Here is a 23,034-nt window from a genome sequence, read left to right as displayed (position 1 = left end):
AATAACCAACTCTCCCACCCATTCTTAGAAAAAATGTCAATTCAGGTAGTATTTAACAGACCCTCGAACAGATTCCACTGAAACAGGCGGCATCCAGCCGGCCAAGTGTCACCATCTATCTTTTTCTTTCCAAGTTCCTGCAGAAGAGACCCCTGCTGCATTTCCGCAAGAGACAGGATGACAGACATGACAATTTATCATCCTGTCGAGCACCTTCAAAAACTCTGTGGCCTTTGAAAGTGGTCACCCAGAACTGATCATCTACACTGTGAAATGAAGAATAGCTAAGGTCTAGTGCCCTGCTGAGCTGAATGAGGAGCCTGTGAGGTCTGTTTATCCTCACTGTCTTTTTTCAAAAAAAAAAAAGAAAAAAAACAAAACCCACCGAATTCCTCATTAACACTTGATTGGGGAGGAGAAGAAGAATAATGGGATGTGGAAGAAAGGCAAAAAAGTAACTCCCATAAAAAAAAAAAAAAGTCTTCGAGAAAAAACACAAATTAAAATTCTTATTTTTATGTGTCTTTAACACTCTGCATTTAGAAAAAGCACCATGTTGAATACCATTCATCTTAGTCTTGTGTAATGCAAGAAGTTTCAAAAAGAATTCTCTGTATATAGAAACACCTGTTAAAAAATAAAATCTCTCAACTAGTCGCTACCATCTAAAAAGCAAAGTTATCTGCACTTCAGGACATTGTGGTTCGACTGGTGGGAAGACTAGTTCAATCCAAAAGCAATGTGAGAATTTTTAAGCTGTCCTACATTACTGCTTCTATGGTTGAAAAACCATCTGCTGCTATCTGTAACTGAAAGAGCAACTGAGGAGGGCTGCCTTATATACTGGCCTAGAAAAGCCTAAATGTTATAGTAATCTAAAAAGAATAATATAAAATAATTTTAAAGACACTGTACTGAGCAGTGAAAGAAATATAGGTGAAACTCACTTCACAGATTATATGTATAACATTAGTCAAGACCAGTTCAAAGTACCTGCTGGGATGCTGTTGCATGTTGATCATGCTTCACCATATGCCAACCAAGGTAATCAACAGCCCAAAATCTGCCTCCAGTTCCAACAGATACTTGCACATTATTTGTTTTATTTAGTACCCTCTGTTCAGAATATTTTTATCAATTGTTAGTTTCTTTTACAGGCCTATGATTTGATTTACTCTTCAAAGGCAATCCCAGTACAAATTTGGCATAAAGACTTTTATCTACCAGTTCATCAGCTGGATCGAACATTCAAAGCCAGACATCATTAAAGAAAAAACAAACTTCAGGAGCTTTCTTATCTTTAACCAGCATAGATATCCTGAATAGTTTACACATAAATCATTGATAAAAGATTGGGGGTAGCATGGCCACCTGGGGGCCTGACAGTCTCAAATTTAGTGTATGCCATTCGTGCACATTATACAGCAACAAGAGGCTTGAGGGGCTCAGAAATCAGGGAAGCAAGTATTGAGACCATCAGTCACGCTCATAACAGACCCAGGAGTAACACATCCTTCCACAGAAGAGCACCGCTATTCAGAAACAAATTAGATGCATTCAACACATAAATTCAGTTTAAGTAAAAAAACCCACATATCAAGATTTCACGCCTGCATTTTCAAAATTTCTCTCAACAGCCTGGTAATTCTCCTGCAATTACCAGAATTTGTGTGGTGGTTGAAGGCTTGTTCCCAGACATAAGGTGAACAGGAACAATTTCCTAGTCTATTTACCAAATGGCTAAATTTTTTTAAGTTAATTTCTTTCTGTTGAATGTGGTTTGGGTTTTGGTTGGTTGGTTTGTTTTTAGTGCTGCTGGCATTAGATTGTTCTAAAATTGTCACAGCTTTTTAATAGGCATTTTTATTGTTACTACTTAAATCAGCTGGTAGACACAAAAACTGCACTATTTGTACAAATCAAGAGGCCAGAACTGATGTTGATATAAACATGCTAGAGCTAATTCATAAATTCTATTACAAGAGTGCCTCTGGAGTACACAGAGACTGTCTTTTCAAAGACATTATAGGCTGGATGTGATGAGCTTGCAATAGCTTCACAGAGTACAATGGATCTGCCTCACACATCCTTTTCATAGAACCAAAACCTGTCAGTATTAAAAACACATAAATAATAGTTCAACCAGAGGCACAAATTTTGCCTCTGGTAATTATACTCCTATAAAATAACAGTAGGAAAAAGCTAAATATTACTTATATTAATTCAAATTATCAAAACAGATACTGTCCCATAAATCATTGTTTTACAGTTCACATAGGATCAGCTTAATTTTCCTCTGGCAGTTTTTGTAGGTAGGTCACTGCTCCCTGCTGATACTCCTCTGGAATCCCATATCCTGTCATTCACTCTCCCGTAAACATCTGCAGTGAGCCCTGCAGATTCAACCCTGATGGGTCTTTCAGCAGCAGGACACGTGGGGGAGCCTTCTCTTTGTTTTGCGAGTCTATGAATGGGTTTTATACCTTCTAGTAAATCTACAGCAATGCTAAGTACTGCAAGTATGAGCAAAAAAATAAAATTGAACTATCATTTAAAACATGGATTGTAACCTGGAAAAAACATGAAACATTACAGTAGCTGAAGCCTGGTAAGAGTTCAGATGACAATTTTTTACTTGTGTATTTTACTGCCTTACTACATCCCTGAGATATAACCTTAGAGATTATGTTCAGCTTCTCAGAAAGCAGATAGTAAGCTCAGAGAAGTTACTGGTGTTAATGCTGTAAAAACAGATTCTTCCAGAAAAACATTCCAGTGCACTCAGATGTCCCAACACTGTTTTTGTGACAAAGTCATTTCATTTCCCAGCATGGAGGGAGAACCACAGCTGCTTATCTGTCTGGATGCAAGAAACTGTGAGAAACTGCAAAACTATCAAGAAGAATTGAGGCTTGATTTATTAGCAGTTCTATTACTCTACAGTTCATTACAGCATCCACATTTTATTGCAGCAGTTCAAAGTTATTCAGTATTCTTTACTACTGCCATCAGCCTTGCTTCTATGGAAGTCTTCCATTTCCCTTTCAGTAAGGGGAGAAGTTGCTACTACAAAGCAGCTGTCAGTCAGAAGTACTCACCCATTTTATTTTCCAAAACCTAAGATTTTAATATGTTCAAGTTTTACCTATTTACTAGTTAAACATGGATTAAACATGCAGAGCCCAGTTTTAAAAGCTTAGGAAAATATAAATAGTCTAGTAAATACATACACAATGGTAAACCCAAACAAGTATAGAGTTGATATTTTCTTGTGCCAGAACTAGTTTTAGTGTATTATTTAGTGTATTCCATGGAATTCCACTGAGTTACTGTCTCAGACTTAGTTCTGCAGTTCTTCTAAAACATTCAGGCAAACACACAAAAACATATAAAACAATCTGCCATTGTTCCATAACAGAATAAATGGTGCTTCTGTTGACCCTTACTGGCCTCTGAAATACATCCACTGAAGACCTAGGTTTTGCTGGGATTACTGTCCTCTGTTTCGAAGACACTTCCAAGTGATGCAGGTGACATGGGGAGAGGAAGGAACATCTCTCCATCTGGTAGAGTTATACCTCATTACTGCCAGATGGTGTCCTCATGCACTTCCAAGAAACACAGCTGGAAAAACTAGCCGCAAAGATTAAATGCCTATATTAGCGGTTAAACAAAATGTGCTTCTAGTCACTTTGCAGCTGGTGAAGTACTTTCTCATGCAAGTACCTTATTCTAAAATGACCAAGACTGCACAGACTGAACTTTCAGGAAACATTACTAAAACAAATAATGTCACTTCCATATTCACAATGGAACAAAATTTCCATTCTCAATACATTCTATTAGATAATTAAAACCCCCTAAACTTAAAGCAGCACAAAACTAGCAGCACAGCCAATGAAAAGTCCTAATCCATATATAATTCCATCCTGCCTTCTCACAAGAATACACAGAAATGTATGCAGCCTGATTACACTTTAACACCATCTTCAAATTAGTTTTCTGCAAAAGACTGAACTGCATTTAGCACATTTGGATTTTGATAATTTGCCTTCATACAAGTCTTCTATTCCAGGTAAATTTATAGCATTACAGATAAGTCTAAAACCTGTAACAGGAAGTTCTACAACCACATTGTATGCACGAGACACACTCTGGGTAACTGTTCTTCCAGCTGAAGCTTATATTGAATACAAAACGAAGAGCTGCAAATCAAGAGTGTTATATAGCTGTGTTTGCTGGCATCAACACAGACAAAATTTTGGCTTTTTGGAAAACGCTTCATAGAAAGCATCTGTTTACGGGCTACTTAGCCAAGGTTACAAGACAGTGTAATATTGCAGCCCCTAAAAGCCCTGTCATTGTTTCCTTCAGCTGCTGCATGTTTGTGAAGCTCTGAAGGCCTTGAAAGGAGGCAGAGCAGAGCCAACAGGTCAGGGCTAGATAAAATTAAGAAAGAATCCGAGGTCAGACCATGAAAGGATTTTTCCCCCCCCACACCCCTCCAGAACAGTGAGTCCACCTCTAGCAGCCTTTCATTCAGTCCTGATAAGAAGAGACAGCACTCCACAATCTGGATTTCAGACTTTTTAAGCCCTCTTTGGGGAGAGGAAAAGATAAGGAAGCCCAAAGAAAATGGGCATTTTACCTTCATTTACTGTTGACTCATTAACTCCGGATAACTGAGGACACTTTCATACCAGTTTTGAACATCCCCATTCTCAGCACTTTAAAAATAAAATATTGATAAAAACAAAAGTACTGGGGGCTTTGTTATTGTTTCTGAAAGCATCAGGATTACTCAGAGTTTCTAGAGAAAAAAAATAAAGTTCAGTGGCTTGATGTTCTGAGTTGAATTCAGTGACTAGAAACCTGGAAACAATTTCTTAAGCTACATCCAGTATGTGATTCTTGCAGCTGGGGAAGGGGATAAGAAAAATATTTCAGTTTTATTCTAGCTTACATACAAAATACAAATAATTCTTTTTTCCTTTCAATTTAAGGTATCCAAAACCATACTACACTCAGAAGGCTGAAAAAATAGTTGTTCTAAGGACAAAACTTCTGTGGCCAAATGTCCATTTTTAATCTTTTGTGCTGCTGGATTTTTTTGTGTAACCTACAGGTCCATTGTTGGGTAGTGGTCTGTCTGGGTAGCTCATTGGTCTGGTTTGCCAGGGTGACTGCGCTGCCCCCCAAGCCCATGCCTTCAACACAATAAACTCCAGATAATTATTCAAAGAAGAGGCCAGCAGCATGGGCTGCTCTGACATCGGGTCATGGCCTTTGACATCGAATCTGGGGCTAGCCAAAGTCTGCTCCAAGCAACAGAGGGCCAGGGGAATTATTAAGGGGGAAGGGTGGGAAAGGAAGAGCACTGAGAAATACTATCCTTAAAAATGTACTTTTGAAGCAAAGTAATGTAAATACAGCAGAAACTTATTAGGAAAATAAGCAAAAACATTTCAAATATACTAGACAAAAGGGACGAAGAAAAGCGCATCAAGCCAAACAGTAACATAACGCCAGGAAGCAGAAGGATGATACAGATTCAGGTCTGTTTCTCTCAGAAGCAGGTTCTCCCTCGCAGATTTTCAGTACTGGATTTTATTTTGCTTTTCTAAAAAATCCCCTTTTACCTTGCTTGAGTACATATGATTAAGCAAAGAAACAGTCTAGCAATCCGGTTCTATCATGGTTTTAAAAATCTTGTCAAGGCACTGGGTATGTAATTTCTAAGTCTTATTACTAACTTCAGATAATTTAATTCTATTTTTAAAGGAGCTGGAATTTCAATTGATCGCCGATTTTAAATATCAGCTTTATAGTACCACATTAAAATAGCTTGAGAGGTTACAAATCACCAGCATTTTACATCTCCTGGTTTCTTTTTCAACTGAAAGGTAACTTTAAACAGTCAGATGGAACAAAGACTGTCTGTGATACTCATGTTTTTCTTTGCAAACCAAATAACTGAAGTAGAAACTAAGCAATTTGTTCTTTGTACAACATTGTAAAAGTTTATTTTGGTAGAAACTAGAACATATGACATATGTGAACTGATCCAGCTACACGGTCTGGCTTTCCACAGCTTTGGATGGCTCTCGCTTATTTGTCTAAATCTGAAAAGGGTCTGTATCCCCTTTGTAGCTTTGTGCTATCCCCTTAGAGGGCCCCAGGACAAACAACACCTCACACCCCCTTGCAGTAAAAACATCACCTCTCCTACTGCCCACCATCAGCAATAGCAGCTTTATACAAAAAAAAGTGTGGGGGGAGGGCGAGTGGGGCAGGATGAATTCCCAGCATCCAGCATTTTGGCCTTTTGGAGACCACAGAAACACGAGAACTATCCAAATGTCTCTAATCTTTTTAAAATAAGTGAAGCAAACCTCAAGGATTTTAAGTTTGCTCCATTTCCTTACAGGCGCAGAACATTACCACTACACCTGCAACATTTTCAATCTGTCCCAGTGTTTCTTTAGCACTTCAGAGAACTGTTAAATTGCACAAGCAAAAAGCTCTCTTCCAATATTATTCTAACAACACACTCTCTAACTAGCAGACACCCTTATGTTAACTAGCCTGGCTCACCGTTTTCAAAGTGAGCCCTCAAAAGCTAACTTGAAAGCAATACCAGAGGCCTGGACAAACACCTAATTTTGATCTTTTGTGCTCATCTTTTCTTCTGAGAGACCTTTTCTTTTGTTGCTGCCCAGTGGAAAGCACATAGCTCATTGGTCCTGCTTTGAAAGATGAGAGCACTGCCCCTCAGTCCACCCCTCAGAGCACAATCGCTTTAATGGAATTATGTAGAGAGGCCATCTCTGGAAGAAGAAAGGGAGGGCGAGGGGGAGGGAAAGTGTGTCCGAAGAAGCCAGCAGAACCTTAATTATCGCCAGTCACTAACACAGATATGTCCACTGAGAATTCACGCAGTGGTCCAAATAGGATGTGCCACCCCATACAACAGGTTCCCTTACATAGAGCAGCTGATCCATGTACGAGTGACAGAAAACAGTGAGATAAACAATATAGTAGAGGATGGGGTGCGGGGAAAGGGGGTGTGTGTGTGTGTATGTGAAATAAAATCCAAAACTCACACATCACACAAATGCAGCTACAAGCATGCCTCAGAAGAGGAGTGTGCTATAAAACGTTCTTTTCCATAAGCTGGAAGAGATTGAAAAGATGCTCTCCCCAGTGAAGACCAACATTTCTGGGTTGCAGACAGGAAGGAAGTTCAAACAATTTGCCTGACCTTCATGCTAAGAGGAACGCTTCCAGCAAATGCAGCTAAACACAATACAATAAGCACTTGGTTTAACATCTGTTTAGGTACCAAGCTCTATCATACACACACAGTGACTGCCCGACATCCAGCATCACCTTACAAACAACACATTTTTACACAATGACAAAAGGCAATCTGTTCACAGCTCCCAAACTTTCCCCTGAAGCTATGAAATAAATTTTCTTTCAGAACCAACATTTTCTGCTGGGCTGTCATGGACTCCCCACACCATTTTGACCCTTTTGTGCAGCAAAATGAAAACACTATCTATCATTACTTGCACCGCAGTGACTTTCTAGGAGGTCCTCTTTTTCATTGCAAAAACATCTGTGCTCTGGTGACTCCTCTCAGATCTCAAGCTTTAGGAGCTGTGCTCTTGCAAGCATGACTGCAACATGCAAAAGTTTCAGGTAGGGCAACTCATAATCAGCCTGGCTCTCTCCTTGAGAGGGCGACAAGGAACTGCACTAAAACACATTCAAATTGCTAGGTCTAAAACAAGTCAGCAGTGACAGGAAAACAAACAAAATACATGCAAGTAGAAACCACCACTATATTTTTCTTAAGTCAAATATTGGCTGCACAGCCTATATCCAGCTGCATCTATAATTAGGGCCCAAACTTCAGCAGGACATTCTGTTATTGCAGGTGTCAAGGGCCACGTGTGCTCCTGCACACACACAACACTCCCTTTTATTTGTCAGACAACCAGGTTGTGGTGGTTTCACCTCCTAGACAGATAGATCTGTGCTCTGAGCTATTATCACACAGACACTTTGCGGATGTAAATAAAGCAGATGCAGATGTAAAAGAAGGTCAAAATTGGGCATTCATTTGTTGAACACAGGGTGGAGGAGCAAGACAACCTAGAAGGCTGATAAGTTTTATAGTAAATTTGCTAAACTGACACATTTGTCACAGACTGTGATACACATTTACTGCTTCTAATACGACAACTCTCATAGTTCATTTGCTGAAGTTAAATTCAAATGCACTAAACAGCATTAAAGGCTGGCATCAAGCTTCATTTGTACACTACTTCTAATGCAAAGTATTGCACTTGTGAAGAGTTCAACTCAAATGCCTTAGCTCAGCAGGTAATTTCACCCAAAGTGTGGTGGCATAAGGACACAGGTCTCGTTCCTCTGCCATGAAATGCATTGCAGTAGCTCCTCCATATATGAACATGTCAACTTTTCCGTCACTATCTTCTTAGACACCTCATTCTCTCCAGCCTCTCTGACTGGTGGCATATCTTTGACATTCAGGAAGGGTATTCATTTTAATTACATTTAGATTATGCTGAACAACCTCCCTAGTGGTTTGGCACAGCAGTGTTATTTTTAGCCTTCACATTTTCATACAGCACATCCTGGATTTCTAAAACATGCCCTGAAGAAAATTTCCATTTGTAATGATAATAAAAGTACACAGGAACCTACAACATCCTTGGCTCAAATATGCACTGCTGTTACATTCAATGGCACCCTGGCATGAGCTATTAATAATGAGTTTTGTGGTAAGAATATGCTCAAAAAGGTTTATTAAAAGAACACAGTAAGTGACAGCTTGTCACCAAGCGATGAAGCCTGATATACTACATACTTATATTTCTCCTGGAATGCTTTCGCTAAGCTTAAATTAGGTACAAATATCCATCTAGAAGGCCAGGAAAATTTGCTTCTCTGTAAAAATTATCCTAGCTTTTCATTTCTACACTGATGCCACTTAAAACCACATTTCCATGGTATCTTCTGCTCACTTTTTTCCAGGTCAGGGCTCTGCTCTTCTAAGATAATTTGCCAGAAGGATTACTCAGTCTATATGAGTGGCAACAGTTGTGCAAGTTAACGTTGTTGTTGCTTTTAGTTAAATAGTCTTCAAACAAACCATTAACATCTATTTAATTAAGACCAAATTTCTGGAACAGTATTCTTGAAAGCACCACAGACATCTTGCAGGTGGTGTAAGAGGAGTCAACATGTGCATTCTGAAATTGGAGTTTAGAGTAATTCTCTGAGCTGGGTTCTGAGTACTAACACCTTTACAAAAATCTTGTTTAATGTCTGTACAAAGAAGCATCTAAGGAAGAGCAGCTTGAAAGATTTCAGGCTTCCTGAAACTTTCCAAAAGCTTTTGCTCTTCTGGCTGACAACACAGCACCTATTATTTCTTTTACACTTCGTGGCGTTTTATAAAGACAAAAGCGTATTTTTCCCTCACTTGGAAATGGATTACAACATGTTTTTAAAGCAAATACAACTTACTACAGGTAAACACTTCAAAGGATGCTCAGAATAGCAATAACAACATGGAAAAGTTATAACTTATCAGAATCTGGAATAGAATTTCACAGGTTGAGTCCCTTTTTCCAAGAACACTTTTTATGTGTCTATTTTCTGTAATTATATACATGGGAATTTGGTCTGGCTTAAGTTTTTTCTTCAAAATGTTTTTCTTTGACTTTATTTTTTTTTTAAATAAACCACTTCTCACAGGAAGTAATGCTGTTGTCGTCAAAATGTTTCACCATGGACCAGTTGTAATTTAAATCTTTTGCCATGCCTGCTGTATTTTTGAACTAGTTTTGTGAAAAACAAGCATTGAACACATGTCAAACAGTGTATTAACAAAATGAAAGATACAGAGTAAAAGACTGGGAGACTACTCATAAGGAAGGTTATTTTTGTTATCTTTCCTAATGCATTCAAGATTTAAATCCAAGCTATATTACTATCTTGATTGAAAAAGGGAGAACAAAATTATCTTGATGTAATTCCTCTGTATATGAAGTTTATACAACACTTAGAAAATGGAAAGCAGTCTGACTGATTGATTACTTCAGTAAAATAAACACACAACTACTTAACTCTTAGATAGCTATCTTCCTTTGTACAATTAAAAGGGTTTCTCATCATTAATTCAGTCTTACAAATGCTAAGTTGAGCCTGCAGTTTGATGAGCATTTCAAATCAGCATTAGCCACCGCTGCTGCTGAAAGCAGCCACCCAGCTTCCCCACACCCTCCAGCCCCTCACGCCTGCCACAACCTTCCTTTGCCGAGTTGTTTTTCATTCCAGCCAACTTCCCGCCCTGTCCCTGGCCAACCACACAAGTGTTAATGCAAGCACAGAGAGAAGCAGCACAAATTAGTACAGACAGGTACATGAGGAATGGGGGGTGTTTTCTTCCCAAGTGCCAGCTTTTGCTACTTTACTGTGCTCCGAGTTGCACTTTGATGAAGTCTGAGAACTCAGCAACGTGTCAAGGCACCAGAGCGAACCCTCAGCAGAACCACCTGGTTGTTCCCAGTGCTGGCGCGCTGGTTAGGACACAACACAGCCACCATGGGTCTGCTTCATCTTATGGATCCTGGTGAAATCAGGAACCTCAAACCTATCCACACAAAAACTCCAGTGATAGAAAAGCCATGTCATGAATTTATTAATAAAAGAAACACCCCTCAAAGGGGAGCTGTTATCTAATAGACTGAATGCAAAGCTGTAAATTTACAGGTCAGCTCTGTCATCGATTTCTGGGATATCATATCGTACTTAGTTTAAAACATCGGTACCCCAGCAACTCCATGAAAAAGGCCCTTCTCTTCCTCGTGTTTCAAGTATCCAGTTTGTAAGAAGAGGCAGTGAACATTCATCCACCAGTGAAACTCACTGGAATGGTTACAAAGTGTTGGAATACCGCAGCATGTATTATTAGCAGAAATAACAAAGAAAAGCGGAAATATGATTTCTGTCACAGGACTCCAGGCAGCATGCTTCAGCTGCCTTGCAGAGGGGCAGAAGGGACAATGCAGGCTCTGTGGTCCCTCAGAGGAGACTCCTCCGGGCTTCAACAAAGGGGAAGATGACCCTTCACAGACAGATCTTCCAACAGGGCGGCTCAAGCAAAAGAGAGAGAAATAGCCACTGCCAGCCTGGCCAGAGTACCCTGGACTTGTGCCTGCATTCTGAATCATGCTGAGCAATTCACTTTTCTGTCCTACAACTTGACTGTGCTTGGGTGCTTTACTTCAGGTATTTTAATGGGTTGATTGGACACATGACGGTGCTGTCATTTCCGAAGGACAGGGGTGATTACCACTGCATATATGATAGGGCTCTTCCAACCACAGCCTGTGAATACCTGTCTGCTCTGCTTGGATAAGATACAAAGTCTTAATACATGCAAGCCAGCCCGAAGTAAAGTTTTCCAGCACAAATAACTGGTAGGGAGTGTCACAGCTGTGGATTGTCCAAGGCAAGTGGTTGTCACTGAGGGAACAACAACTGGTGGGAAACCAAGAGAAATTAGGTATGGGCAAGTGAGAAGGAGTAAGAAGGCAGCCAAAATATATGAATAGGGAAAAAAGGCTAGATTAGGCCAATATTAACAATTATCATGAAAATAAAAATTAATAAAAAAGACTAATGCAGTAAGAGATATGCTTCTGATAGAGAAGTGCTGAACTAGACCAAGGCGAAGAGCCAGAAGATACCCTCTTGAACTCCCAACAGTCTCTATATACACATGCAAATGCAGACACACAGATACAGAGCAACAGGTTGTAAGCACATCCCTCCCCACGGCTTAAATATACAAAGGAGAAAGTGGGAATTGGTGGGTAAAGGGACAGCAGGCACAGTACTGCAACACCTACCCATCTGCCTCTCTTCCCCCAGACACACTGTCCTACCTCACTGCTTCTGAACATCTCCAGTCAACTGCCTTCAAAAAAGCACTGGGAGCTGATATGCAGACCACATTTTCAGGTTTTATTTGCATACCATGTTTTATGTCTTCTCCTTTGTCTGATTATACAAACATGTCAGCTGTACAAAGAGCCGCAGCATGCACAACGGGATGCACCAAGAGGCAGAAAACTCCAGTCTTTAACTGATCAACTGATCAAGAATATATTTCCCTGTCCCAGCTTCAACTAACCTGTGCAGTAACAAGTATTTTTGTTTCATAATGACAATCAGCTTGAGTCAGGGGTACAATATTCAGCTATGATAATGGTAAAAACACTGTGGAAGTGAGTATAAATGCTGAAATACCCTTTTAATGCAAAACCGATTTCTACTACACTTTTTTTCCATATGCAAAAAAAAAAAAATCACAGGTTTGGAAGATAAGTTTCACAGCAAGAGCTGCTTCTTCCAACACAACTTTGCTTTTTTTTCTCCACTTCCCACATACCACCCCTTCATTTGCCACAAAAGTGTGACTCCAGGTGGCCTGAAAAAAAAAAAAACATCGGCTTTTCCACAATTGCATCTTTTCCCAAAATAGAAAAATGCTTCTGTTAGCAATAATGTCTTCATGGCAAATATATAACCACGGTGTTACTCCAGGCAGGAAAGCTACCGGAAAACATACTAGCTTAGCTTTAGAAGTGCATTTACTTATCACTAACACAGAATTTGCAACGAGCCCCTACTATTACCTTTCCCATACAGCACAAGTGGTAACATGACCCAAAAAAAGTTAATAAGAAAAACCTCAGCAGAAATGAGACTAACAGTTTGATCACAACATCTGGATTGCTGTTAAATAAAGAAAGAAAAAAAATTTTAAAAACAGGAAAAAATTCAGAAATGTAGCTATCCATGTACAGAAAATGTTTTCTTCTGTCCACTCTGAAGTCCCTTTCATGTGCTAATGGTGGCATTTTTTTAAACTCTTCCCCTTTGACTTACTCAGACCTTTAAGGACCTCACACATCTAATGGTTCCTCACATTCACCAAGAACAATCAAGAGAGGTCTGGGGGTTGACATGCAGTATGATTAATGGACAATGTTGATTTAATTTCCTATAACAGGAGTTTTCTCTAAGCTTTCTCCAAGGAGCAGTTTCTTTGCAATCCAGGACTGAAGTATTTTACTAATGAAGTCGGATAAATAGCAAATTAAATAATACTGTCTCCCAGAGACAAATCCTCCCATTTCGGGAATTAAAAAAAAACACCAAAAAAAACCACCACCACAAAACAACCACCACCATATTCACAGTTCTGTTTAAATCTAAAAAAGGTTGCATAGCAGAAATATACGTAGTGGTTGGAGGCTTTTTAATTTTTGTTTAGTTTGGTTTGTTTAGTTGTTTTGTTTAAGAAACTTGAGCAATTCCCTGGTCATTCCTGTCATTGTTATACTGCTTGCTCTTTTTTACTCTTTAAACAGTGGTACATATTTCACTTTGTTTCCATTTTCAATAAATTGATCTTTATTAATTGGTCACTTTTACTTTCATTGTAATACTTAGAAACATTTCAAATGCAACTTTGAGGGGATTTAAAATAATTTATAACTTTCTTGATGTAAAGAGTGATCAATATGTCCTTTTCATGAAGCAAATTTTAACCTTCAGCTCCAGCAAACGAACAATGAAACACTATTTGCATCCATCCTAACTGTTACTCAATCAACATGACACAATTTCCCAACTGAATTCCCACACAGGTTTAGCTTTAAATTGTGGAATTTCTACCCCAAGAATGCAGAGCAGCAGAGAGCATTTCCTGCAAGATTCTAATCGCTTTCCCACCACTGAAAATTTTACCTTTAAATACTTTGAACATTACATATTTTGCTTTATTATAGGCCAGCAAGTTGTCTTGCCAGAGTGCAAAAAGTCTCCCCGTCCTGCTCCAAGGCTTTGCAGCACCCTTGATTCCATTTCTTTGAGTTGTGACACAATTAATCTTATATCCTGAGAGAAACAACTGCATCTGACTCAGTTATGGGGATAGTTGATAAAGAGACAAACAACTCTCTCAAAAACAGGCAATAACCCTTCATGCTACTCAAGTGGGCTCAGGGAACATCATCTCTCCTGCTGCCTTACTAAATCTTTACATTTTACCTTTACAATTGCTACAAGGCATTTCCCCACAAAATAATGAAACTTCTCTTGTCCTGACAGCACCTACAATCTCTTTAGAGAGCCAGGCTTAACTGGCCTTTACACTCTGTTTTGAATGTACTGTACCTTTATTCTGCATCTGGGCATCTCCTCCCTCACCATGTCCTTCCCCTTTGAAGAGCCACTAGCTTGGGAAGTTAAAATGAATTACTGCAAAAGTCAAGGCATGTTTAAATGAGGATGTCAGGATTATTTTCCCAGATAAATGAGTTCAAAATGGAACAGTTCAGAGAGCACAGTCAAGAAGGCTACAAAAAAATATATTAGGCAATTCTTCCAACACACAATCTCCCTGTTTCTGAAATATCTTAACTGCCTAAAAGAGCAAGAATGCATCTTTCTGCCCCAAGATTAAGTGCTTAACGTGTAGACTAATAATATTCCATGAGTTTTAGAGCCATTTCATGACTCTGCGGTTGATTCAAAGAAAGCCTAGAGATTCTGCTTAGTAAGTGTCTGTCATATGCAATGTTTTAATCAACACAAAGCCAGTTATGCTGCTAATGCAGATGTTACAGACTGCAGTATTTCAGCACCTACTGAAGTTGATTATTGGCTAAACCTATTGAGAGGCTTGACGGCGTAATTTAAAATTGACAAATACTTTAAACATCAGTTAAAGCCTTTCATTATAAATGAACTGTATGAAAATAACGTTTGCTTTCAGAAAACCAAAACACATGCAGAAGCAAATGTGATGTGATTTAAAACAAAACAAAATAAATCTCTTTAACAAATGCAAAGTTAAATGCTGTCAGAAAGAATAGATTGGAAAGTAACAGCATTTTAACAACAAACATAGGAGTGAAAATATGTAATTATGATACAAATTGTGAACAGTGCAAGAGAAATAAGGGAAGAACTACCCAGGAAGCAAGGCACTACATTTTACAGATTTGGCACTTGAACTGCATAACAAGCATGCAGCATTAGCAGCTGACAGTTAACTGGCCTCTCCTCAGCAAATCTGCTCAGAACAAGCTGATATTTATCTAGGATTCCCACTCAGTTCTGTCTAAGAGTGCTTAAATAAAGCCAAGCCACAGACACAGTTGTAATGGATGCTATGCCAATAAGCTCTAACAGAGGACCACATAGCTAAACATGAGATTCAGTTTTGCTCAGTGAGATTTCAGTTTACAACCTGAGTGAAACAAATTTTCATGTGAACAGAGCAGTTTAGTATTTTTCTTCCACAGGGATGCAGAACCAAATAGGTGAGACTGTGAATCAGTTTGCTTGGTCACTCATATCAGTATATCTACACTGAGCAGACTCCTGATATTGCCCGCTCACTTGTCCTGGTACACGTCAAGGTGCACATGAACTAACGAGTGCATGATCAAAAATGCTGCACAAGACAGAGGTTTGATTCCTTCCATGCCTCTGCCAACTAACCTAACTCTTCTACAAGCAAAACCAGAAAATCTGAATCTAAAAGGAACTCTCTGCTACAAACAAGTCTAAAGAACTTAATAGCACTGACATACATTTGACACAAAACATGACGTGACAGTCTGTAAATTCCAACAACGAAACAGAACAGAAACCAGTTTGATGTCTATTTACACTTACAGCCTGTAAAATGCAGTATGGTTTCTTACATAAAAGAGGTAAAAGCTTATCAAAGCAACATTTGCTTTGATGTTTTGCAGGTAAAAAAAGTTACAGGGTAATAAAGACCCCTCCTTTCTCTTTTTTAACCTGTAAGGGTTCCTCCCCCTCCTCTTATAAACCTTGAAAGAAAAAAAAAAAAAAAGGGAAAAAATTATATACAGGTATGCCACATCTGCATTTGGAGGACAGGCTCGTTTAGAGTGGTGACAGGTCTGCTTTTCATGAGTATGAAGTAAGGAATGTGTCTCTTGTTCACTGACGTGCAGGGAAAGCGCACTGTCATACCAGAGCTTGGGGTTGTTAAGTACAAATATACATAAACTGCCACGTCTGAGAAAAAGAAAGAGGTCACAGCTGGGGAAGAAGCTGCTTTTAAATATGGCCACTCTACTTCTAGGGATTTTGGGTTTATTACTGTGCAATATGACCAACTCCTCCTCCCCTCTCTCGGCAAATCCCTTATGCTTTAGCTGATAAGTAGCAGAAGCAAGCCTGTTGCACACAATCAGAACTGACAGATAAGAGGTTTAGTTTAAGGATGTAATCAGTACGAGTAAACACTAGACTGACCCAGCTGTAAACAGTGGAAATAAATCATAATATTTGTCCTGGTCACCTACTGAGCTATTAGACACTTTTCACTATGTAACAATGTAAAGATAATGGCTACAGTATATAGAGCATACTGTTCTCATCTCCTTTTCCGAGCCAGAAAGCTGAGCTGTTAGTTGATCTTTATTAAGAACTAAAGTAATTTCTGATTTATTTTTTCTTTAAACATAGCTGCAGTTTGTTCAAATCAACATTTCATTAACTGTGAATGTCTGATCTGATATAAAATATCTCAAACAGAAATAAAGTATGTCTGTAATACTAGATTATAATTTATTTAATGGCATTTGAGAGCAGTTAACTATGACATTAAAAAAAAAAAAGTAAATCTGAGTGTTGAGAGAGATGACTTGTGTTTCTTTCACATCATTTTATTAAACTGTGGGAATGCCTGGCTCTCTGTATCTGTATGGGAATCTCAAGCTACATTTCCATAATAACTTGTAACCAAAAAACAGTATCAATTCCCACATACATAATTTTGGATATTCCAGAATGCTCAGATACAAGCATGTAGAGATTACATTTTGACACCAACAAAATCTGGGATAAAACTGAAATTATTGCCCTAGCTATCAGAAATAGCTACATTAACACGTTATGCTCTTAGAGTACTCTTCCTCAACATTACAGCATTTGCAATTCTTAATGAGAAAGCTGTCAAAGATGTCATTAAGTTTTTTAAATTCACATTTTTCTAGCTTGCAATATGGTGTAAAGGAAACCACTATCTCATATCTGACCATCACATCAACTGCTTTACGAAACTTCATAAGCACTTTCACAGAATTATTACAAGAGATACTCGGGTGACATGCATCAGACTGTTTAACTGGAGAGATTCTTTGCATTGACTTGTCTCACACACCTTTATTCAGTTTCCATAGACTGTAGAATCACCTTGTCATCTTTGCTGCCCTGGACTGAAGCTTAACTATGATCACAATTGTAACGTGATATAAACAGATCCAGAGGAAATCAAACAACTGAAGGCCAAGTCTCTGGGGGAATGCAAAGTGCAGTAGGCAGCTGGCTAATTCTTCAGCACAAGCATCCTTTTCAGAGGAGAGTGCCATGCAGGGTCACAAAATGTGTCTTGGTGTTTAGAGTTTGACAAATTCTACACTTGGTAATACAGTCCAAGTCAGGGGGAGGAAAGCACGTTCCCTAATTTCTCTCTGCAGCTGGAAAGAGGTAGGACACAGAAGAGCTTTCAGGCAGGCAAGTTTTTCTGATTAAGACCAAAGTTTTTGGAATAAATTGCACAAATTAGTCTGACAGAATCCAGTTATTTTTCCAGAAGAACCAGATTGGAGTGGGGAAAAGGCCACCAGGTAATGTAACACTGGGGAGTACCAAGAGGAACAGCAAGGGCTTGTGATGCACCTCATGCTAAACAGCTTGGATGACACCAGCAGCCAGCAAGAGCCCCAAGCCCCGGGGAGCCGGGGTGCAGCTGGGGGCTGCAGCTCCCAGCACAGGACACCCCACTGGGCAGGCTCTCCTGGGGAGGGCCCTTCACCAGGGAAAGGCCAAGGTATGTGGGATCCCATGCTCCAGGCCATTTTCACCAAAGCCAACAGACCAGTTTTTCCATCCCCTAAGGTGTCTGCCTGAAAATGGTTATTTACTGCGATATCATCTTGTGTGCAACCGAAAGGTGGCCTCATCTCTGCCACTGCCTCCTTGCCTCGGGGTTTCATGTGCATTTAGTGAGACCCTACATTAGTCCTGTCACCACAGTGCAACTTTCTGAAATCCTCAATGTAACTACAATCACTCGAGGAGGCACAGCTCAAGAACATATTGCATTCCACCATCATCAGTGGCATTCATTTGATTAGGACAAATATTCCTTGTTACTAGCATAAGAAATGAAACATTAAAAAAAGAAGTTCAGAGTGGAAGACTTCCAAGCAGCTTGAAGAACAGCATTTTTGTCTTACAGCATCAGGACTAACCATATTTTCTTGAGTTTGTGAAGCAAGAAGCTGATTTTGATTTTATTCTCCCTAGATGTAGGTGCCAGAATGAGATTCCTATCAGCATTACAATCTAGTTCCAGGCTCAAATAAACCAGATAAGCTCAAAATGGGTTCTTCTGAGTCACTGCCCTTCTTGTGTAGGTTCTAACTTCCTACCAGTCATATAGCTGCAAACATAGTGAGCTGTGACAGGCAAACAGTCCACCTAGCATAGCAGTGAGCACCAACAACACCAAGGCAGAGATGCATATGCACATGCTTAAAATACTCTCTGAAAAAATAATTTGAAGACATTTAAAGGGGGAGATGAGCTTCTCCAGACCCTTCCTTTGTTTTATCTTGCAAGCTTTGCCAATCCCTCTCCTGTTACATGGTGAGAAGATTCTCAAACAACATTTTCTACCAACAAAACTCATTTCAACTTCTGAACACACATGTTCTGAAACATTACAGAAACAGAACCTCTACCAGCAGACTCATCAAGTCTCACAATGAAAGACCTTCTGTTAGTGAAAACTTTCTCAAGCAGAAGGAAGCAAAGGAGGAATTAAAAATAGAGGCAAAAATGTATGGTATGCACCCAAGGGTCTGCTCCTGTGGCAAATTCAACTGATAATGGAATTTTACACTGGACTAGCAAATGGCCTGCTATTGAAAAATAAATGCCAAGACCTTTAACACAAACAAATGTCTATGTGAAACTCTGGATATTTATTTTGCAAATGGCAGTCCTGACTCTGATCAGATCATTTAATTCTACTTACATGGTGACTATTGTGCTAAATAATCCGGTTTAAAAATACACAGAAGTAACTGGCTAGACCTACACTGGAGTAAGAGAGGTCAGTTCTCAAAAAACACAGTAGGAATCAAGAGATTAAAACATACAGAAAGCATTCACAGAGCTCTATTTCATGTTCAATCACTGTAACCTATTTTACAGTATCATTGCTGATTCTGCTTTACCTACCACACTTGTCCCCCCATCAAGAGTCCTACAGACATTTGCAAATCATTTGCAGTAGTTACATCAATGTGATCAACAACGCAATCACAACAGTGTTTATAGTATCAATGCTAATGTTCTCTTTGATTAGAAAATATTACAAATTCTGATTTTGGGATGCACTTCAATTGCCACAGAGTAAGTGAACCTGCTTTAAATACACAGATTTTGCACAATTGGCAGTCGTACCAACATCTGCAGATAGTTCCATGGAGAGAAGCATTGACTTGCTGCAAATATCACTGGAAGTCTATCTGCAGTTTATCAACTATGCAAGAGAACAGGGAATGGTAGAGCAGCCTTAGTTCATGACAAACTAGGACATGAGGAGGAAGTGTTTGGAAGCCACATAATTTCTGTGGCAATAGACAATGCACGAGAAACTACTCCATCTTTGCCACTGGAAAGCACCTAATACTATTAGCTTATTCTTCCAAAATAGGAACAACCTTTTCTTTTGACCATGCTATCCAACATTTATGAAACCAAAAATCTTATAACACACCATTACCCTTCAGGTTTCACACTTGCAGTATTCTACTAATTCCTGTAGGTCATAATGAAGACATTTATTTTAAAGAGGCTGTCAATAAATCAGTAGTTTAGTGTCCTCAGGAGAGGCAAATGGATGACAGAACATTAGTCCTCAAAGCCTCTGTCTAGTTCATGAAGATTCAGCTTACCATAGTCACAAAACCTAGAGCAGTGGCTTGCCTTGTTTTATCTCAAATTCTACCAAGTAGGACCACTTCCTAATAAGTAATATTTGAAATCTGAAATGCAAAAATAACCTGGTTCCAATGATTTAGATTATTTACAAGAAATAAAAAGAAAAGCAAATCAGTCCTTTCTTAATGTACGGATGTTGCTACAGTCTCTGTGGGTTTACCTAAAGCATTAATTTTACCTGTTATAATTCTCTACATGCGCAGCTGACACAGGCAGAAGGAGGTTGGTTGAGTACTGTTTTCTAAGAAATAATTTAGCGCAGGTAAGTATTTCAAACAGGCAGCTTCTCAACAGGCAGATACAGTAGTCAGACAGGCACTGTCACTATGAGAAGTCTATGTGAACTTTCCAGGCTTTAACACATGTAATCATCCTAGCAATGGAAAATCATGACCTAATCACACTTCCTGTGCCAAGTGAATATTTTGTAGCTGTAGCAATGAATGCCCGGTTCTGTAAATGCTACAAAGCAAACAAAACTAAGAAACCAGCAAAGAAACATACACAGGAAAACTTCCCATGTTTGATATACACTTCAAATAACTCAATACATCCCATTAAAAATAAAAAACCACGAATTCTACTGAAGTTATTTGAAAAAAAATACTCTTCAGTGGATCTAACCTATGGCAGCATAAATTATACACATGTGAAAAACACAAGTGATAGCAATCAGATGATAGCAAATGTATCATGTTTTGGTCACCATATTTAGATATTTAGATTATGATAAGGAAAAAACACTCAACACATCACATGCACCATGACTGAACGGTTAACTCAAGCACAGGAATTCTTCCATGCCTACACTTCTTGTAATTCAGTTAACAATGTGAGCATGTGAAAGCTGTCATTTCCCAAACTCACTTCGCTTGTTTTCTCCTCTGTCTACGTGCTTACTGGAAATAAACACCAATAAAAACACACAGTAAATATACATTCTAACAACATTCTGTAAAATAATATTTTAATTCGAGGAGGATTAGTGTACTGAGAAAAGCCATATGATGTGGATCACACAGTTAATAAGTTTGCATGTGTCTGAAATGACTGCTTTGTAACTGCATAATGAGAAGACAAAAAAAATGCATTGATGTCCTAAGACACACAGACACCACATCCTTTCAACCCACTGCTCTTTTGTCTCACAGCTCTGTTAAACAGTCAGCTGCTGGCAGATGCTCTGGCTAGAAATGGTCACAGATGGTCAGTTGTCCAGTTAACAGACCAGGATGCTCTCCTCAGATCTCCCCTAAAGTAGTACCTCAACTGTATGCAGCAGATGAGAATATCTGAGCATGGTCAAGAGGCCATTTGACCTAGTTAAGACTGCAGGTCAATTTTGATAATTTAGTGAAGATTAACTCTCCGTACTACCCCTAGGTAAACTATCTCAACACACTTCAAATACAAAGTGTCAAGTTCAGTATTACTTTTGCAGATTACATTACATACCATATCTTTCTATGAGAGAAATTCTCAGTTATATATGTAAACAGAAGCACCTTCCATCCAGGGATAATTTCAACACATCTGTACTAATATACATTGCAAAAGCTACAGGAAGGAAGTGTCAGGTGATCAATGAAAAGACTCCAATAGGACTCAGCAAGCTCTGTGCCCTAATCCTTGTGCTCAGTTCTGAAAATATATACCAGTACTTCTTAAAAACATTAACACCATAATAACATGCACAGGAGCTACTTGTTACTACGTGGAGCAAGCAGTGCTTGTTATACGATATCACTGAGACAAAGACTACAAATAAAAGAGAAATAGGCTAGAAATACTAGAGAAAAGTCTTTGGTATTTAGTATTAATCTTTCACTGTTACTAGTTCAGGCATAAATAGACAAAATCTGAAAACAAAAATGAGTATTAAACTGAATATTAAAAAGCTGTCATCTACTGGCAGTATTTACTAACTGTAAGTTCTGTATCTTGTGATAAGTAGTTCAGTGTCCTTCTTCCAACTTACACAAGATTTCCAAGATCTGGTTACCTGAGTGTTTTCCAACACATATTTTGGGAGAGAATTATTCCAGCAGCAGCATAACTCACGCATGCCATGCTTATTGCTGGGAAAATAGCTGGCGAAACCTAATGTCCTTGCCTTACAGGTCTAATGATTTAAGCCCTCTGAGATGTCCTTTGACTTTGCTGTATTCCAGAACAGTTAAGAAATATTTTATATTTTATATACTCACCTAAACCACTGACAGTATACTCAAGATCACTGGCATCCAGCAGAATTGGTCCATTCTCCTGTTGGCCTTCTTCCTTGTAATACAGTTTGTACCCTTGAATAGCTGCTGTGTCCTCAGAGTCCTGCTGCCACTGTACCGTAATGGTTGTACAGTTCATTGGCTCCAAACGCAGTTCAGGAGACTTCGGTGCTGGTTTTAGAGAAATACATATAATATTCTTATATTCTAGGAATAACTACTTTTCACATAAAAATCTGGAAGCCCATCAGTCCAAAGTTCGCCCAGGACTTCAATTCTAGCTCATTTGTGTATTCACATAATTATTTCTTTATTATGATGTCTGACTCCCCATAAGATAATCTAACAACTTGATTTAAGATAAATCAGAATAGAAACTTTTTTAAAATTCTGCATCTTAATTAAATGTATGAGGTGGTTATTTTCAAAGAAAACCAAAAACACTCCAAAGATAGTTATAAAATTACCTCCTGTTTTAAAGTAAGCCAGAGCAAATGTTATCAACTAATAACATCACAATTCATCAAATGCTAATAATTGCCTGTAGCAGTCAACTCTCAATGAAATCCAAAGTGGATGGATGAGGATTACAGCTAAGAAACAAAGTTACAAATTCAAATCTACATCTTTTACAAGCCAT

At 38.8% G+C, this 23,034-nt stretch overlaps 1 protein-coding gene across 1 annotated transcript in view; it reads right to left on the bottom strand.

Moving 5' to 3' along the window:
* Window positions 1–23,034, bottom strand: part of PRTG (protogenin) — an 85,773-nt gene that overhangs the window by 20,234 nt on the left and 42,505 nt on the right. Inside the window, exon 11 of the mRNA XM_065847692.2 lies at window positions 22,377–22,565. Coding sequence (XP_065703764.2) covers window positions 22,377–22,565 — 189 coding nt within the window. The remainder of the gene's footprint in view (window positions 1–22,376; window positions 22,566–23,034) is intronic.

The sequence above is a fragment of the Patagioenas fasciata genome, chromosome 12 (genome assembly GCF_037038585.1).
Source record: "Patagioenas fasciata isolate bPatFas1 chromosome 12, bPatFas1.hap1, whole genome shotgun sequence".
NCBI classification, from domain to species: domain Eukaryota; kingdom Metazoa; phylum Chordata; class Aves; order Columbiformes; family Columbidae; genus Patagioenas; species Patagioenas fasciata.
Note: the sequence above shows the minus strand (reverse complement) of the source record. Positions and strands in the feature narration are given on the sequence as shown.